The 20,506-nt window shown below is 32.3% G+C and overlaps 1 protein-coding gene across 4 annotated transcripts; it reads right to left on the bottom strand.

Annotated features, from left to right (window-relative positions):
• Positions 1 to 707: 707 nt before the first annotated feature.
• Positions 708 to 19,587, bottom strand: LOC136270548 (chitin synthase chs-2-like). Of its 4 annotated transcripts, XM_066068438.1 has the most exons (14): positions 19,473 to 19,587; positions 16,280 to 16,386; positions 11,373 to 11,442; positions 10,646 to 10,862; positions 10,203 to 10,340; positions 8,485 to 9,482; positions 7,952 to 8,149; positions 7,717 to 7,796; positions 5,189 to 5,294; positions 4,564 to 4,717; positions 4,070 to 4,201; positions 3,774 to 3,909; positions 3,391 to 3,591; positions 709 to 3,272 (listed from the first exon to the last, which is right to left on the bottom strand). In XM_066068438.1, exons 3-14 carry the CDS (start codon positions 11,438 to 11,440, stop codon positions 1,531 to 1,533), a joined length of 4,170 nt encoding a protein of 1,389 aa, XP_065924510.1. In that variant the 5' UTR covers positions 11,441 to 11,442; positions 16,280 to 16,386; positions 19,473 to 19,587; the 3' UTR covers positions 709 to 1,530. The 4 variants fall into 4 exon arrangements, with proteins under 4 accessions (XP_065924509.1, XP_065924510.1, XP_065924512.1 ...); XM_066068437.1 differs by lacking the exon at positions 19,473 to 19,587 and having other exon boundaries at positions 708 to 3,272; positions 16,280 to 16,484; XM_066068440.1 differs by lacking the exon at positions 16,280 to 16,386 and having other exon boundaries at positions 19,473 to 19,548.
• Between the last annotated feature and the right edge of the window lie 919 nt (positions 19,588 to 20,506).

A 20,506-nucleotide genomic window follows, 5' to 3' on the forward strand; every position in this document is an offset into this window, starting at 1 on the left:
AATTGGTGTAAATAGTATCACATTAGGCCGATTTTGTTAAGTCAAGCGTCCCCTGACTAACTGGTTTTGAAGCACAAGAAGCCCCCCCCCCCCCCAAAAAAAAGGAATAATAACTGGTCATGTTTTATAACACACATACATGTATACTTTCTAGCTGGTTATTAAAATTACTGCGTTTTACATTTTGTGCCAAAGATTGGAGCTTTTATGTGTTCATGTTGCGATCTCTACCTTCAATTTTTCACTTACCTTCTCCGGTAACAATTACAGCAACTCTAGAATAACTTATTGTCCCAGAAATAAGCTGAGTAAATAAAGAATGACCCTGATATTTGTTGCTGTAGATATGATCTTATACATCAAAATTACATTCTTTATGTTGTATTTGCACCTTGCAAATCCCTACGGCACCAATTTTAACTTAGTTGTCATGTCTCGTATGCACAATGTATAACAATATTTAGGTCTAAAAAAATAAATATTTCTCCACTTTAAATCAACATGACTTTAACATTTTTTATGAAAAACCTCATACCACCTGTTAATTTTTAAAAGAGTAAACAATTTTTAAAAAGCTCATTAATGTAACAAGACTTTTAGTTTCTCTCTATCAATGAATGCATTTTATGTCGTTGATATAAAATATAATTTTTAAATTTCAATAAATCGTACTTTATTTCCTTGTCTTTTTTCTTGAAATTTGAATGCCAAACACTGTTATGGTCACGTATTTTTATTCAATTTTATTACATTGTTGATACGGATAAAAACATACAAACATAAAAAGCAGCTACATGTAGGTAACAGATTAAAGAAACAGTATTTGTATAAAAATGTTGCTATAAATTTGTTATAGAAAAGAGAAAAATACACTAAACAAGAAGAAACGTATACTCTTTCAACAATATTAAAAAGCTAAACTAAGGTATCATACATTTGGACGCTTTGAGTATGACTGTAAAGAATTAAACATGAGCTTAAAATGCATAATGTCTTGGTGTATTTATAGGTTCAGTGCGGCGTTTTTCAAAAGAATATATAACCTACGACCAAATTAATGAATGCTTATTAACGATTAAACTAATAAACATGAATACTATAGCTGTTAAATATGATTACAAATCAAAATTAAAATTATTGGCTTAACATTCTTGAGTAAAACGCAGCTCATATTTGAGGATTGTATGATTACAAATTAAATAATTAAATAATATGGGTAATAATGCATATCTACACTTTAAAAAAAAATACCATACTATAAATGAATGTTATAATTCATACTAAACTAAATCTAATAAATAATACAAGTGATTAATCTGAATGATCGCAACAATTCACAGATCTCTAAAATGTTTTTTATAGATTTGAAGATTCTGCTTCAGCGACCCTACATTGTTATCAAACAATAATACAGTTCAATGAAGTCACAACGGTGTGTTTTTCCTCGAGATAACAATGTTGAAATACAAACAAAGTATCATTTATAGAGCAAGTGTATCATGCAAGAAAGAGATACGATAATGCATGCTTTTATTCCCGACTTTGAAACCCTCTATTTTGCAACCCAACTCTCTGTCTATTCAGAGTATCCTGGTTGTGTTGGTAATTCAATTTTTTTCGAACTGTTTTACGTAAGTTGAATGCTTCTTTCTGCCGTTTCTCGTACCTGTATGGTACAGCGTGTCTACTCGCTGCGAGGTCCTCTGCTGCTCGTTTTATCGTTTCTTCGTTGCAGTATATGGCTTCTTCCTCGTCTTTCACATTTACACTTGTACTATCATAACTCACGTCATCTTTTGCAAGTAGGCCAATTTTTTCTCTAATGTCCCCTGTTTTTCGTCTTTTCAGTTTTGTTATCGATAAAATATGAAGCAGTGTTTCATGTCTATGCATCACCATCCCAATAAACTGTAGAACTAGTAATACAGTAAATATCACCAGAAAAACGAACCCAAGAGGCTCAATTACAATTGGGGAACCTGTAGGTTGAGTGATTGTAATATTGATGATGTATTTTGCCTCGTTCATTGCTGTCATAATGGCTAACCATAGCGCATTGACAAAGAAGAAACCAAATGCTACTTTATTCCGTAGTTCCGCCAACATTTCTTTGTCTTTTTCTTCTTTTTTCTTATCAGCTTCTAATGGGTATAAATAAAAATGAATTAAATCTTTCCAGAACCTTTCCTCTAAGGGTTCCAGTTTAGAAGGACTTGACTGCCCAACATTCTCCGTTGCCCACGAGCTATCGTCTAAACTCTTTCTTCTTGGCCTCGGAGCTTTCATACGCCTACTTTTAAAAAGCGAATTTTTGCCAACTGTTTGTCCATCTCCAACAGCATCCACCTCATCTTTAGTCTTATCAAATATATTTTGAACAGATTCTAACGATTTAAGAATTACTAAATTGTTAATCCATCGAAAAATTGAAAAGAAAGCCTCTGAGCAGGATGTCTCAGCTAAATTAGAGTTTTTAACCTGTTTGATCATACCACTGATCATCTCCGTGGTTACAAAATCTATCTCGTCTTCTGTCTCTTTCTTTTTGTTTTTCTTTCGATCTTGTCCAGAATGTTCTAACACAGCTGTTTTATTTTCCCTTGTTCCCCATGAAACGTTGTTTAAATTACAAATAGCGTAAATTATTAAAAATAAATAACCTGCTGGTATGCATATAAAATACAAGACGCCCCATAACAAATCCCCAAACTCATGAGGATGAAGAAGTCCAGCAATTATAAAGGTTCCAACTAAAATGTAGAAAAACATCCCTGTAGGAGTGTACCATCCCTCGCTAGCGATGGACACAAGAGTTCCAACAAACACTGCCATCATTAAAAGAGCATACACGGCACTGAGAACAATTGCAATATTAAGCTGTGTGTTTGTTTTTGCTTTTAAACAAATGAAAATGAACAGTATTGTTGGTCCATATGTTAAAAGATAAGCTACCCAAGGCTCTACCCCAAATACTGATGCAATGGCGGATTCTAAGGCCAGTAACACAGTGGAAGGACCTAAGACTGATGATAAAAATAAAATAATCTGGTAAAAGACGTAAAAGTATGATATATTTGGGTTCACTTTTGTCGTGCGGGCATAGCTCTGGAGAAGATCCAATATGTTAGCCATCGTAGATGGCATCCATCGTCTTCGTTGGTTAAAGAACTCTTTAAAGTCTTCAGGAGCAAATGTAATTGCTTCTGCAGCTGCACAGTACTCGATCTTGTAACCTTGTTGTAGCATGAGGGTGCAGAGCCATCGATCTTCACCTGCATTAAGAAATTGTTTTTTTTTTCTTTAATAAAATAGTATTTAGAGTTCACATTGTTGTTACATGTCTAAATCCAACAGTGCATAATCAAGTTATGATTAGTATGAAATATAAACCTTGGTCATATTGAAGAAAGTGTCTTGCTTCGGTGGGTAGGGTAGCATAGGTTCTCATAACATTGTCGTCCATGAGGGCTTTCACACGAAACAGACTGAAGCAGCCAGGGCTACAGAGAACACAACCAAACATATGCTCGGCGGACTTCTGGAGCCAGTGACCTATGGCGTACTCAAAACGCTGGTACCAGACTACTGGTCCTAAAAACAAAAACCAAACTTTATTATAATTTTGTTTAGGAGTTTAAACAGATAAAAGCAAAAAACAAAAATGCAAAAGAAATTAAAAAAAAATATCTAAAAAATTAAATATTAAAGTATAATTTAGACTTTGAACATGTTTGCTTTCGCAACTCAACATCGCAATTTGAAAAATGAGATACCAGATCCTTTTGGTTTGATGCGACCACAAGTGGCTCCAACTTTTGGATTTATCTTCATCCTGTCAATCAGCAGTTGTAGTGCTTCCGGTTGAAAGTCAACATCGCCGTCAAGAGCAAGAATGTAGGTGTTTTCAGCCTACATACAGAGAAAGATTTAATTTTTTCCGATTGGGTCATTTTTTATGTTGAATTGGCCATTCTAAATATTCGAAATTCCTAAACAAACTTATCAAAGTTACTCAGGAAACGACATATTTATAATTGTTTTGTGAAAACATATCAGCCTGTTATCATACCTTTTGTTTAATCTCGTCACTTAGAAGTTCAAAAATTGAAGGCATGTCATCAAAATTAGGATTAGCTATTGTTGTTGGATTGCACTCCTTCATTAGAAGTTCGTATCCAATGAAATAGTACATGTACATAATCTAAACAGGAAAAAGAACTTTTCACAGATTGATTTTTAAAGGCATTTAGGTAAAACATAGCTAAGTTGCATATCTCTCGAGTCTCGTGCATTTTAATGCATGAACAAACTGTACATCTAAGTTTTGTTAAAATAAAAAAAAATGTGCGAATACCCGGTATACATGTGTGAAGTGTGCATGTGACCTTGAAGTTCACATTGCTTAATAATGGAGTTTGTTTTCTTTAAAAACGTTTAATTAAATGCAATTGCTTATGGTATACATACCGGTATAATAGTATTCCTACATCTATACTTGTATTTGACCATAGTGGCATGTGAATTTTGGTTTTTTAGATTTTCTTTTGACAGATCATAATTTACCTGTGACCATCTTTTCTTGTGGCGGATTTTATCCTTATCTTTGAGATGAACCACGAGTTTATTTTCTCCCGGAAGTTCCCATTCCAAACGTCCTCCATATGGAGTAACGTATTTCTTTGGCGGGTCCAGCATGATTTTTGTTTTGTAGAAGGCACTAAAACAAAGAAACTTACCGCTTAACATTGACATTGTGTCATTTGTGTACAATCATACAATTGTCTCAGATCAACTGCTACACAATCATCTTACTTTACAAAAGCTGTAAGCAAAGATTTCAACTTTTTATGTTTGATTATATCATTAGAGCACCTGAACAACCAAAAAATGTTTATTTAGCTCAGTAATTTTCTATAATAATTTCTTTTCTCTCCTACATTGAATAACCCAATTATTACAAATTGTTTTATCACAAATGGTTGTACTGATGACAAGTGTTACTGAGCAGATTAAAGTCTGGTTTTCATCACTGCAAGTCAGCGTTTAATACGGTATTTATACATCTTAATATCTTAATATTGTTTAATCATAAATGAGGCAATCTTTTATGAGATCTTACATCAGCTGCATTAATGATAATAAAAATATATAAATAAGTGGATAATATTGTCTAACTACATTTACTTACCATCCTGCTTCGTTTACAATTTCCATAAACTGTCTCACAAAATCATTTGGACCTCTTGTGTTTGTTGCTTTATTCGTTTCCATCGCATCATCAAATGGTATGTGGGCTAAACAAGAAATTTCGTTATTCAGATATATAATATTTAACGTTATACATGTAAATAAACAAGAGACCAATTGGCCGTTTCGGTCACCTGAGTAGCATGTAACCCATACACTAACTTGTCGAGAAATCTCATCTTTGCATCTAATTAATTAGGTTTCATATTGGAGTAGAAAAATTCTAAATTTGTAATGAAGACCACCCCCCTGCCTGAAATCTTTCAAAAAGAACTGTGAAAACTATAATTTTGGCAAAAAAATGAAAGATCTGGTCTACAAACTCATGAATTCAGTTTTCCTTTCAGATGTGTGGGAAGATAATTTCTTAACATTATACGCATTAACATTTATACATCCATTTTGCCCCTGCCCTAGAGTCATAACCCATCCTTGAGGGAACCTGAAAATTAAAATTTCAGTAGAAGACCTCCTGGTAAAAATAATTATTAGTTTTTTTAAACAGATGTGTGAGAATAGAGAAGAAAATTTCTAAACATTACATGCATTAACACTATATTGCCATACCCCCTCTCAAGTCCTGAACCCCTGACACAGGGGCCATAAATTTCACAATTCAGGTAGAGGAGTTAGTGGACATCATAACCATGTATTCATTTTTTTTTTGCCCACATGTGTGGGAGTAGAGAAAAAGATTTTTAATGATTTAAAACATTTTTACTATATGGCCATATTGGCCCCAACCTTGAGCTTGAACACCTAACAAAGGGGTCATAAATTTCACAATTTTAGTAGAGGGACTCATGGACATCATAATCATGCATTTAGTTTTTAACAAATATATATGGGAGTAGAGAAGAAGATTTTCTAAGATTTAATAGATTCTTACTATATGGCCATGTTGGCTCCACCCTAGAGCCAGAACCCCTAAACCAGGGGTCATGAATTTCACAATTTAGGTAGAGGGCTTCATGAACATCATAATCATGCATTTAGTTTTTAACAAATATATATGGGAGTAGAGAAGAAGATTTTCTAAGATTTAATAGATTCATACTATATGGCCATATTGGTCTCACCCTAGAGCCAGAACCCAGAGGTCATGAATTTCACAATGTGGGTAAGGGCTTCATGAACATCATAATCATGCATTTAAATTTTAACAAATATCAATAGGATTAGAGAAGAAGATTTTCTAAGATTTAATACATTTCACAATATGGCCATATTGGCCCCACCCTAGAGCCAGAACCCCTGACCCAGAGCTCATGAATTTCACAATGTGGGTAGAGGGCTCCATGGTCATCATAATCATGCATTTAAATTTTAACAAATATCAATAGGAGTAGAGAAGAAGATTTTCTAAGATTTAATACATTTCACTATATGGCCATATTGGCCCCACCCTAGAGCCAGAACCCCTGACCCAGAGCTCATGAATTTCACAATGTGGGTAGAGGGCTTTCTGGACATCATAATCATGCATTTAAATTTAAAGAAATATCTATAGGAGTAGAGAAGAAGATTTTCTAAGATCTAATAGATTCATACTATATGGCCATATTGGCCCCACCCTAGAGCCTGAACCCCTGACCCAAGGGGCCATGAATTTCACAATATGATTAGAGGGCTTCATGGACATTATAACTATCCAAACAGTTTTTTCTTCCAATGTGTGGGAGCAGAGAAGAAGATTTTTGAAAATCTGGCTTTTCTGCATATTTGGCCCCACATGTGGCGCCCCGGGGGTGGTAGAGCAATGAGTTTCACAATTTAGATTTCTCTTACCATGGAGATGCCTCACAGCAAAAATGGTAACAATCTGCTTTGTAGTTTTTTAAGAAGAAAATGTAAATTGTTAAAGCACGACACACGCCGCAAGTCGCATGATGCACGACGACGGACGAAAACGGATAGCAATAGGTCACTTGAGTTTACTCAGGCGACCTAATAAAAGTTCAATTCTAAACACGCTTAGAGCGTCACAGAATGAAAAAAAACCGCAATGAAAAGGTGGATTTAAGTTTTTTATTGATGGTATCGCTGCTTGCAAAACATTTGAATCAGTTATTTGTTTCTTGAAAATGATATCAAACATGAGTGAATATTCCCCCCATGTTTACATATTATACATTTACTTAATCCATATCGTAATGCCTAAAGTAAAATAAAAAAACAAACAAGATATCAGTGAGTTAAGGCTGATCAAAATGCGACAAAAGTTTTTGTTAACGACAGACAGACACACAATGGTATAACAGTATACTTCCTTTTCCTGCAGAACGGGGGAATAAAACAATTTCTATGAGAAAACTGTGTTTTAAATGTATTAAAAAATAATACTGTTGCTTCATCTTTATAAAAACCCCGTCCAACCTATATGTAATGCTGAAGTTTACATCAATACTGGGGGGAATGTAGTTTTCTAATATAATCTAGGAATAAAATCACCCACAAAAAAATCGATACCTTCGAATGTGTAATAATCCTTTTCCTTGGCTTTAAGGTCTTTCTTACTAAACTCATACTGAAATTGGTGGTGATCAAGTCTAAAATACCAAAATAGAAGTATCGTTAAGTATACAAAAAGTTACATTTATATTAACAAGTACAACATGTTACATGTAACGGTTTTATAAACGGAAAGATTTTTTATGATAGCATAAACAATTATTTGAAATTGAACACGTTAACCTTAGATTACCTAAAAATTGATATCAGAATCTGTTTCATTTCTATTCTATTTTCATGCCACATCGTTGCACAGATATAAACTTTAGTATCTGTTTTCGGCACCTCGAGCTCTTTAGTGTAATCCATTTCAGATCGGTTTCGTTTTCGTCGACTGTGTAACAATGCAAGGTCAACGAAAGCACTGCAGTAGTGGGGCAAGACAAACAACCTAAAAAACAAATAGCGGCACTAATGTCAACAAAAACAAGCATTATACATGTACAACAACACAGTGGCGCATTGCAAATTGCAGATCAGTAAATGACAAGGCGGTTAACAGTTGTATAAAAATGTCCATGCATAGGCTGTCTAAACTCGAAGTGAAATATAAAAATTATATTTTGTGTTAATGACAACTTGCTTATCGCTAAAAGATATATTTCTAAACACTTTAAGCGGATCAAAGGCTGATTTAGTTTTACCATATATCATTCTTTAGATAAAAAATAACAGCAATACGAATGCATACATAGTTGAATGTTGCCGAGATAATGATAAACTTACTTTTGCGCAAATTCCAGGCGATCCTGACGATTTTTAAACCACACATGTCTGCAAACCCAAATCTGACCTACCCATCCAATCATAAATCCCGTGATCAACAACCATTTGTATTCGGCGTTGAGGTGAAGGCAATTACTAGCAAAATCAACGTCTGTTTCCTCTAACACAATTAATAGGATCAGATACAGTGGCGTAGCAAGGCTCAATGGTAATGCAAAGCCGAACACTTGCATTCGAAGTCTACAGGCTAACACACTAAAATGAGTGGTCAGGAATGCTGCGATAATATGGACCACATATGAATTAATGACCAGCCGATAGGATATTCCTTCGTCCTTGCAAATAACGGTGATGTTTTGAAGGTCGGTGCTGCTCAAATTCATATTGGTATCATTTGAAATCAGTTTTGATATATTAGTGCAATTTAGGGATAGAAGCCCTGATGCATTGGTGGAAGACATAAGTATGAACGTATTGTAAGTTTCATTAATTCCTCGAATTTCAGGACAATACAAAGTTGGAAAAAGAATAATCAATAAAATTATTCTAAGGAAACTTGAACACATGTGCGATGTCACATATCCTTTGTCACTGACGCGTTTGTCTTTTTTATCTTCTATACATCTCCTACATAAAAACGAATATGTTTCAATCCATCTCGTAGACAGGCTAATAACAGAAACTACTACCCAAGCAAGAAGTTCCACATTCTCTGGTTCCTTTTCCGTGTTCCTTTCCTCTCTTCTCAAAATAATTGAGAATATCAATACAACAAAAGCGGCAATAAGGCATATGCTACTTAATAAATTAAACAATTTCTTTATTCCTTTTCGAAGTTGACATGCTTTGCGATGGCAGTAGGAAATTAGGTTAACAATGGATGGCAAAACAGGAACTGTGAGGGTCACTAGGCAGGTTTGAACTGGGTCAAGGTAAGGCATGACCTTGAAAAGCAAACATCCAAGGCCAAAAAGATGAACCGCTTCCCTTATCATTACCTACAATGACATCATATTTCAATTTGAATCACGATGTACATGAATCTATTGGTAATTAGTAAAGGCTTTTACTTAAACTGTGTATGCATTTATTTCCCAAAACTATTCAACCAACCTACTTCCAGTTTAATCAGAAAATATATATACAAGTCGCTGCCCTTAAGAAACGGACTTCAATACATGAACCTTATGCATGTGTTACATACGGAACTTTGGAAAATATGCAGTGACAGCTAACTTCGTGTAAATTTTTTTAATTTCGTTTTACATGTATAATGCATTTTACATAAACTTTCATACACTTTAATTAGTCAAGCATATATACAGTCAAACATTTATTCAATTATGTTTTGCTTAAGAAGCGTGATTTTTAAATTCGGAAGTAAATTATACTCTCCTAAAAGTAAAGATATGCTGTTTTGGAAAACAACAAAACATTGCGATTTATCCATAGATTTGAATGTTGTAGTTTCGGCATAACATATCGTTCTAACAGTTGATATCAAACGTTGATCATGTCTTTAAAAGTAATCCCTATTCAGATAAACATGTGTTTCCCTGGTTCTCTGGCCTACCAATAATTCCGCATAGGAACCCTCCTAGCTCATGCGCAAGCTGAATGTTCACCATTCCATCCCGTTTTACCTCGCTTATATATTTTCTATGTGACCTAGAAAATTAGTTACATTAAGTCATGAATGATGAAAAATCATTGGTTACCATTAAAAACCGCGCACATTTTGGACTATCTCTGTTTCCAAACACGAACTGGGAAACACTCTGAAATAGTTTGAAGATATCTGGTACTGCAATGATGAAGAAGAACAGATACGAGATGAAGTCTTGTGTCACAGTCCTCTAAAAATAAATAAAAATATTTTCTTGATTTTTTGTATTAAAAATATGTAAAGTTGGTAAAGAACAAGGCCTGCCTTCATAAGATAAGCTTTGTGTGTAATTGATGTGATACAAAGAAATAGACCAAGTGACTAGATATTACGTATGCTATTTATAGGAAACTAAAAGTGACAGTCCTTATAAACATTTTCAAAATCTGTTGTCTTAGCTACCAGGTAGAAACGAAAGATAAAAAGCAGACAAATGCAAATATTATGTAGATATATTGTTATTTTTTTCAAACATAAATCAAATATAATGCTTACAGTTGGATATATCTCATGGTCACCAAGTAAAGATGCTAGAATCTGGAGACTACCCCTTGTCGCAATAACGCCCCCTATGAGCACCAGAAACAGGAAGATGTAGAACAGGATCTTGAACACCCTGAAGAAGGAGTCTGTGAACCCAACACACCACTTAGACTCTTCAGGTAGCCGGTCCTTCCGGAAAATGTTCCACAGCTCCGTGTTGTGGTCTGATCTGTTGATTGAATTCATATCATACATTGATATATATTTATGTTGATTTTTAAACATGTTTGTTTAGATCTGGTATTAAGACTACCAGTCGAATTCAATCTTCAAATACATTATCAGTAGTTATTTGTTGAACGCTTTAAGTTTTTAACAGCAATACATGTAGCATTTTCTCTATAATGATTTAATTTTTTTAACTTCCTGCCTTGTCTGCAAAAGTGATTTATACGTCAAAATGTCATTTTTATACTAATGGTAAGTTCAAATACATGAAAGAGTCACTATACCAACCACAAGCGTAAATTTTAATTCACACTTATGCCGTTGCATTTTACTGCGTTTATCGATTATGACGTCATTATAGAACTCGTAATTTTAACCTTTAGGTAACCTGTGTGTTTTGGTGTTGTAAATGCAGCATCTTTTAAGACACTTAACACAATTTGGAATGTAAATATTTACTGCTATATGATATGATAATTAATTGTTAATTAATTAAACATTGTCATCTTACTCGTCCAAATGGTTGCCATTCTGAGCCTCTATGTTGATGTCCGACATTTTAATTTCAGGGGAAGCCATTTCTGTGAAAACAAAAATGAAAAAAGACTGAAACTTTTTTGTATACAGCAAAAATAAGGGCTTTTTAACACTATCTTTTCCTTCTTTCTATTTAATATGTCGACAGGTGCATAAGGAAAGGACCAACCACACCCCCTCTTTTCACCATCACCCCTAAGAATTTAGACCCCTGGGACTTTACTGTTTTTTCCTGTAAGTTATCCTTTTATGATATAATTAAAATGTAATATATACATTCATTGCATTAAGTTACTTAAAATAACACTTTGGGGAAAAAACTCTCAATCAATACAACAAGGATACTAACTTCGTCTGCCAGCCGAGAGGCACTGCCGATGAATATTTGTTAAAATGAGCGATCAATTATATCTACCAATAATAACAGTGACCTCATGTCGTAGTCAGACAATACCTTTCAATAGATATTTGCATGTCATGCCCAGGTAAATACATTTATTGAATAAATCACTGGCAAGTTGAAGATCGTTTCACTAATTACAGTATCATAATGGAACATTCATAAATAAACATTCCACAAAAAATGTTATAAGTTTAAACAGTCCTGATGAAAGATATTAAAACACTTCAGACAAAGGTAAATCATAAATATTGAAACCGAAGACAGTATGGAAATCCCAGAACAAACAATGAGTCATGTCCTGGAGTAGTTCATGATTTGTTAAAATAAGATTTTTATTTTTTATTTTTAGAGGTAAACAGAATGTAATGAAATTAAACATGAATCGTTTCGTTATACTCACGCTTATTATGATTAAACTAAATAGATATTTCAGCGATGGCTTTTAAACGTTTATCTATATTGTATTATATGAATCAGTAAACCTTAACCAATGAATAAATCTTCCACGTTGTAACTGTATGAAAAATGAAAAAATTGTATCAACTGATGCATAAAAACAAGTCAAGTTTAAGATTTAAATAAACTTTCAAAAAAATAAAACGAAATATAACGGTTGAAAAGATAAATAACATACATATTTAAATGGCTCGTCGTCCAAGTAAAATGTTTGAATTTAAACTTCACATTATCACACCATGGCAAGCATGAACATCTTAAGAACATCTAAAGATTTAAACTAGTACAACTATCGGGAGCCTTATTCTTTATTCTGTCTTTCAACAAATCTGAGTAAGTTGCGACATAATTCTGTTTAGTGCACGCATGGCAATTAGAGCGATTTAATTATTGGTGAATGCATTGATTTATACTGATATCTATAATTACTAGGTGTCCTTGCATGCAAGAATTTTAAATATGTTTTTTTTCAGAACAACTTAGCTGGAACATTCCAGAGATTGTGTCACTCTGAAATTAAAAATAAAGGCTATTAAATTCTTCTTTTCATCAGATAACCTTTAATTATTCTATATTATTATGTGTACCAGTAAAAAGAAAGTATATGTTAAGTTCCTCTGATCATGGGTAAAAAAATGATGATGTATTGGGCGATATAAAAAGCGGAACACCATTCTTCGTTTCGTCAATTTGATTAATATCTTTATTAAAGATTTTGATGGGACACTGAATAAAATTGCTACTGGCCAAAAGGACGTTTAAGGAGCATGGCCACAATTAATTTATAATCTAAAGTTCTTGCCAAATACAGAGGAGAAAATGGCAAGACTTACCCTTGCAAATAAACAGCAAAGGAAATAAAAGTAAGAAATTTATTGCCGTACGGTATCGGATTGTCTACTGAATATTTTTCATCTATGGACACATTTTGAACAATAGCGATACGTGAACTAATTTAACACATTTGTTAACACATATTAGAAGAAATGTTTGATATGGATTACATACCCTGAAATAACCCAATGATGTTTTCTCCTATACGAAATGTAAGACACATACGCACCTACTTTGTTGGATATATATGAAATTTTTTGTTCCTAGCAACGTTGTTATTTAGCTCTCAATTGTTGGTGTGTACATACAGAAGGGAAATGCTTTATTATATGTAAGGCCAAATTTCATTTTATATCCTTTAGTTGTAGAGCACATTTGCATTCTGGAATAAAGATCAATAATTCTGTTTAAGTAGGTGTGTAAAATATGACCTGTATCAAAAAGACACATTTGTAACCGATGCAGTAACGTACATTAATTGATTAATGTTTGGTAATATGTAAATTAACGGGTTTAAAATCAAACTTACCAAACTTTGTACTGAGCTTAAATTAAACATACGATATTATGAGAAATGAAATCGAATTAAAGAGCTGCAAAAAAATGAACAAATACAAACATATTCACTCTTTATCTTTTAATTTTGTTTTTTCACATTAAAATACACATTCTTTTCTTTTCATTTTATAAGTAAGTTTGAAAACTTTATCTTTTCTTTTCAAATAATTCAGTCGATGTTCTTTATTTGTCATTTTGATATTCTTAACATGATAGGATTATCCTCGACCTACAACAAATGTAGCCACATTTAGCTCATTGCTTTATCAAGTGACACAGTTAGGATTATTTCAAGTGCAGCTTTGAAGTTATCATTGCAAATTTTCAAATGGATTTTCTCGGCATGGCTTGTGGATAACAATGGTTAAAAAAAAGATGGGTACGTTTATTTGAATAAGATTGGTACAAACAGTTAGATAATGCAATTATGTTGGCCCTGATTACTGAATTAAACTTATAAAACTTGAGTTAGAGAGAGAGAGAGAGAGAGAGAGAGAGAGCATTAGAACAATAAAGGGGCTAATGGAAAGTAATTAATCAAATCTGGTTTTAATGCGCTTTCTGTTTGTCTAGAATTAATTAAGAATGTTGCCGTCATCATAATATGACTAACGCTTCAAAGTATTAGTCCGCCTGACGTTACTTTTGAATTTTGCACAGTTTGATGTCATTTTAAAGTTCAAATGACTGTTTTTCGACTCACAATTAATAACAAAAAATTAAATTACAAGAAACCAATGCAATATTTATTATTTTTATACGATATAAAATGCTTTGGATTAGTGTTCGCTTTCCTTTAAACAATTTTGCGTTTAATTTATAAAGCGTAAACTGCCCCTAACCATTTCATATCGTATAAACTAATAAATATTGATTTCTTACTTAAATTAGAATCACGTATAATACTGAGTACAAATCAAGTGGAAAATTCATATTCACTGGTGTTTACTTAATCTACAATCCTAATTGTTGAAGTTTTGAAAATGTTTTCAAATGATTTAAAGGTTAATACACGCAATCGCAATAAAAAGCTGCCCTGTAGAAAGACATGGTTAATTGTTAATCAGACATAGATTTCAAATTCATATTACTTTTTGTTGTTGATAATTTTTTTATGAACACATTGTATCAGCTTATCTTGTTTATCACAAGTTATTTCATCAAAGAAATAATAAATACTTTACACTATTTGTAAACGATTCGAGCATTTTCTACATTTCCATAACAACGCCAACGTTCCTTCTCTCGCTTGTAACTTGATTTCTTATATTAAAATTTTGATAAATCATTTAGAATACAGAAGTAAACCATAATATACAAAAACAGTAAAAATAAAATTTTCAAATCGTGTCTAGGTCCCTTTGAATCATTATGTCAATATGGCAAAATATCTATTACTTTTGTGAAGACAAAATATTCTAGCTATGATGCCTAACGACTGTTTCAATAGTTACACTCAGCAAGTTGTCAATTGGAGAGTACTCCATAGAATTCTTTGAAGAAGTTCGAACGAGAAACACATTGGCAACTCTATCATGATGAGAAAAGATTGTGAAAATCACGTTTAGTGAATGTGGTGTATTTTTTTATATTTGACATACGCCCATCAATTTGAAATATTTGTCTAATAAAGTCAAGTCATCCTACCTTGCGTTTTAAAGAGTTTTCTGAGTTTAAAAAAAGTAGATCACAATGAAAAAATGTAATGTATTGGAAATTGCCTTTCTAGAATATTTAAAATCGATATCTTATCAGTTATAATAACAACCGGTGATCAATTATTCCGGAAAGAATGGATAAGTTAAGACTCAGATTAGACAGACACGTACATGATATGAAAAAAAATACTTTTTTACCAATCTAATTACAAAATTTTACACAAGCTGATACTATATCCAACTTTCAAAGCAAGGCATCTTAACAGTACATGTAAAAAATTATTTATAGCATTGAAAATGACAAGACAACGTGTCATTTTAAAGTACTTTAATCTTCTTGAACCTCACTATCTGAATATATTGCTGTCGACGAATTTGATCAGACAAAATATTCAATCCCTAGAGAAAGTAGCGATTCCCAGAGCAGCTGAGTCATTTGATTATTGGAAAAACTGACAAAAAAATGCAGTGTCTATGTTTTTAACAATGCATTATCATTTCTGCTTGTAAACCATTTATGAACATATTGACTTTCAAAAATCTAATAATACAGAAATTCCGTGGACGATATAAATTACTAAATGGTTTTTAAACACCAGGAACAAAATAGAAAATAGACAACCGTGTTGTAGGGAAATAACAGTTGGCTATTTGCAACGCATGTATAGATCATTTTTGAATATTTTTGAAAGGGATCGAAACACCTTGTCATTCATATTAAAATAATTATAATATGTCTAACGTGTCTATAAATATGACTAGCGAAATTTGCCTAATTGCAACCCAGTACATTATGTTATGCAATAATGACGAGCAGGTTAATCAAAATTCAATTGTTTTGAAGATTGCCAACAAACTTTTACAATGCAGTACTTTTAATAGTTTATATTACTGATAAAAGCTGTAGTTAGATTTAAATACTTGTCATCTATCAGACAACGATGAGTTTTACTGGAAAAAATGTTCATTTACCTGGAGCAAAGGTTTTGAAAAATTGTTGTGAACTGCTGTGACCGAGATGTTTTCTTGGTGCTATACCTGGGATGGACGAGAGTGACCCAGCCGGAGAGCTGTAACAACTATCAGAAGAATTAGCCATCTCAACCTGTCTCCCCAGGTAAAAATACATCACTACATCAACAGAACATGGCTGGGTTAAATATAAAGATTTCTAGACCGGTATATTTCAGGTAATTCCGCATGGTAATATATTCGCTGACGTTACGTCATACACTTGTGAAAGACCGGGGTGATAGGTTATCTGAAATGCTTTTGATCAAAATGATACGGTAACCATATATGGAATTCTGAATAATCAATGCGAGGAGTTTTCTTAGAGTTGAGTACTGGAAGTCAATATAAAACTTTTCGATTGATACTTTGGAGACAAAGAACAAAAATGAATAAAAGATATAGTATCATACATTAAAAATCAAAATACTGTAAGCGAGAATAATCAATATGATGATTGTTAGCATTATCAGCCAGAACCAGGATTCTTGAAACTGGACTCATAAATTTTCATATGCTAATAATTTGCTATATATATATAAATATATATATATATATATATATATATATATATATATATAAATATATATATATACATATATATATATATATATATATATATATATATATATATATATATATATATATATATATAAAGTTAAAAACTGCCATTGAATATGTTTATCTTTAATTCGAACTAAACAACATTCATATCGCCTTTTTCATTAAAAAGCAGCAAGAAGCCAGTCGGTTATATAAAATTGAATGTTTACGTAGCTCTTTGAATCTGTTAAGCTAATATAAACAAGACGATTTGAACGTAAAGAGATTGTTTGGTCAAATAAAACTTATTTTAAACCTGCTATCTTAAAAAATAAAAAAAAATAATAATAAAACAAACGTTATTCATATATTCTATCCATTTTTAAATAAGTTCATTTTCAAACAACTATTAAATTAGCCTATAGAGAAAAAAATTCTAAGTGTGTTACATATTGGGTCAGAGATACTGTAACGTTTGTTTTTTGGAATCAATTAAAACAAAGCATGGATTCAACAGTATATTTCTACATGCTAGTGTCTTTTGATGTGACACGTAATTCACAAATTTTCAATAATTTGGAAAACTGTTGTTTAGATATTTTCCAAATTTATATTTAATTCGGTTCGATATATCACAAGAATAAATGCCTGGTTTACTTAATACCATGTACTTTTCAATCACATACATGTATATCAACAAGGAAAATGAACAAGTTTATGATCAGCGTTGCAGTTTATTTTCAAGATTTTTGTAGTTTGTATTTTTGTAGAGTATACTGTTTTTCCGTTGTACTATCCGCTTTGTTCAGATATGATTAAGACACCTCATAAAATACTAGTTTAGAATTAGCTTGTGATTCAAGAAAATCACCTTTAAGTCCTATGTCCATTTTTGTCAAGAAATTACTTTAATATTTATCTATTCTGAGTTGAAAAACTTATATTTTATTTATTTCATGTATGGTATATATACACCTTCAAAATAAAATTTGTATTTTGACACTAGTATCTATCTTTATCCCTGAAAGGTAATTTTCCATGTAACATGTATTCAATTAAACGAAATAATATCAAATCAATATAATTGATGTATTTTTTGGTCAAAATAAACTACATGTGTGTTAGTTTGTAGTAATACTTTGACCTTGTGTCGGATAATTTCTTCTTAAAAGAAAACTTTTTTAAAATACATTCATTAGAACAAAGGTCCTTTACCTTATCCTTTGTATATGACATATAGAATGCAAGTAGGATGGACAGAGTTTGCTGTGATATATCTTAATATTATTACCAAAATATACGAAAGAACAAAACACTAGTTTCCCTTACGTTAGCATGTTAACATATTCTGCTCCCCCACTAAATGTAGATTACCTAAGATGCATTCGTAATAGAACAATTTCATTCAGATATTCAAATACTTAACTGCTACTCTAAACAGCTTTTACTAAATGAAATGGTTTGCTTGCATAGACTAGAAGTATAAACTTCACGGAAATCTTGGAATTGCTTAGCTTCGGGTCAAGCCATTGAAGGAATGAACGATACACAATGTCTGTAAAAATAATAAGGGCCTTCCTCTGACAAAATGATAAAAGTAAGGATGACTTCGGAAGTGAATTTAAAGATCTCGAACTGGTATTACATCAATTGTCAGCAGAGACAGAGACAACAAGTGTCCATGCACATGTCGACAAATTATAGATAATCGACAGACCAATGGTTCAGAATGACACTAACTTTGACCAAAGGAAAGGAAACGATTTTTAAATAAAGCAAATATTGGCATGTAGTTATATTTCAAAGAACATTTAGTTTGGAGATAAATCACTCATATTCGTCAGAGATCAATCAAAGTTCAAGTTATCTTTTCACTAAAAGTATGCAACCTTGAAACCCACGCAGGTCTTCAAATATCTTTAACTGCTGGGCTTTATCTTACTATGTCGATAATAACTACGAATTTTTTTTCAGAATACTTTAGATTTATTGTAACTTTAAAGGTATTTTTAAATTAGATCCAAAAAAAATTATATAAGAGAAATTGTAGAAGGTAAAACTAAAATTTAGGTTAAGACGTTTATGATTTTATTTTTAAGATTCAATTGTTATGTAAGCTGCCTTGAATCTCTAAATCCTAAGAGTGACCATTAATCTTAGAGGATATTTTTAAATAATATGGTCTTTTAAAACATTCACAATTTCTTGGAAAATGCAGAATATGAAGGAACATTTTTTTATAATCTTTCTCGCAAGTACTCAGTAGCGTAAGTGGACCGCTTTTTTAAGAATGCGGTTCACTCAAACATATCGTAGGATTCTTTTTATCCTAAAAACGAAGCGCCTTATCTAATAAACAATGGGCCTTGAGTCAATATTCAAGTTACTGAGGTGTTTTACCACATCATATCAATTACACCAAGGGAATTCGGTTTTCTGGTCAAAGCCTATATCAGAAAAAATTAGGAACATCGTCTACTAAATTCTAGACAAAAGGCGATCGGTTTCGGCCATCCTTACTACTGAGAAATCGAAACTGAGTTCATGTTATCAATAAACCATAGCGTTGGTGACTAATATAGAACATCTAATTTCGAAAAAGAGCACTTACTTCAAATTATCCAAACACGATTAGAACCTTTTATGGTATTCGTATAAAATATTCTTTTTCTGACCAATACTTCCGGGTTTGTCGTTTGCCAATTGCAGTCTGAATAAAAAAAATCAACGGCAACAATCAATATAAAGATAAAAATGATTGATTCTACTTACCTTTTCGTTTAGTCCTTAAAGGTAAAATGCTTATTATTTATTTAACTGCGTACTGCGTGTCATGTCGCATGTCCAATGTTAATTTAAGGAATGGCTCTTATCTGATTTTCGACCTGGATATATTTCAAAAATGTAAAATTTACTCTATACGTCAATAGTTGAACAAGGTTTTGACTTCAAAGTATGTAACTTAATGTTATGAGTTATTTCCGCGCATTTTTCGGTGGTGATCCATATTACTTACCGATATTTATAAAATCATTTATTTCGATTTTAACAATACAGTTTTACTAGCGCTTTGTTAGTATCATGTGTTTATTTAACAATAATTAAACATTTCTTGATTGTTATGATAACAAACTCATGCAAAGTCCCAATTTTACCAAAATTAAAAAAGAATACATATTGGTTTCACCAAAAAAATATGCCCCTGATCCTGAAAGCTCAGTATTTAGTGTTAGTCTAGTCCTAATTTCTACAAAGAACTCTAGAAATACGTTTTAACGGCAAATAATTATTATTTGGTCCAGCATGGTTTTTTATCATAATTAAAGTATGCTGAGTCTGAAAAAATATACTGGCCTTCATGAAAATGGCGTTCAGTAGGTCAGAATGGCGATTCAAAATGGTGGACAGCCGATCTTCAAATTATACTCTTAAAGTCTCTTCAATGGGAAAAAAATAATGACAAACACTAATGAATCGATCCACAATAGTATTTCATCATATCCAATGTATGCTGAGTCTTGAAAATTATGCTGGCTTTCCACAAATGTGGTTAATTAGGTCAAAGTGGCGATTTAAAATGGCGGATATCAAAATTCTGGAAGTTCGTCTTATATTTCTGAAATAGACATAAACTTTATGTCTATT

This window comes from Magallana gigas, chromosome 8, assembly GCF_963853765.1.
Source record: "Magallana gigas chromosome 8, xbMagGiga1.1, whole genome shotgun sequence".
NCBI classification, from domain to species: domain Eukaryota; kingdom Metazoa; phylum Mollusca; class Bivalvia; order Ostreida; family Ostreidae; genus Magallana; species Magallana gigas.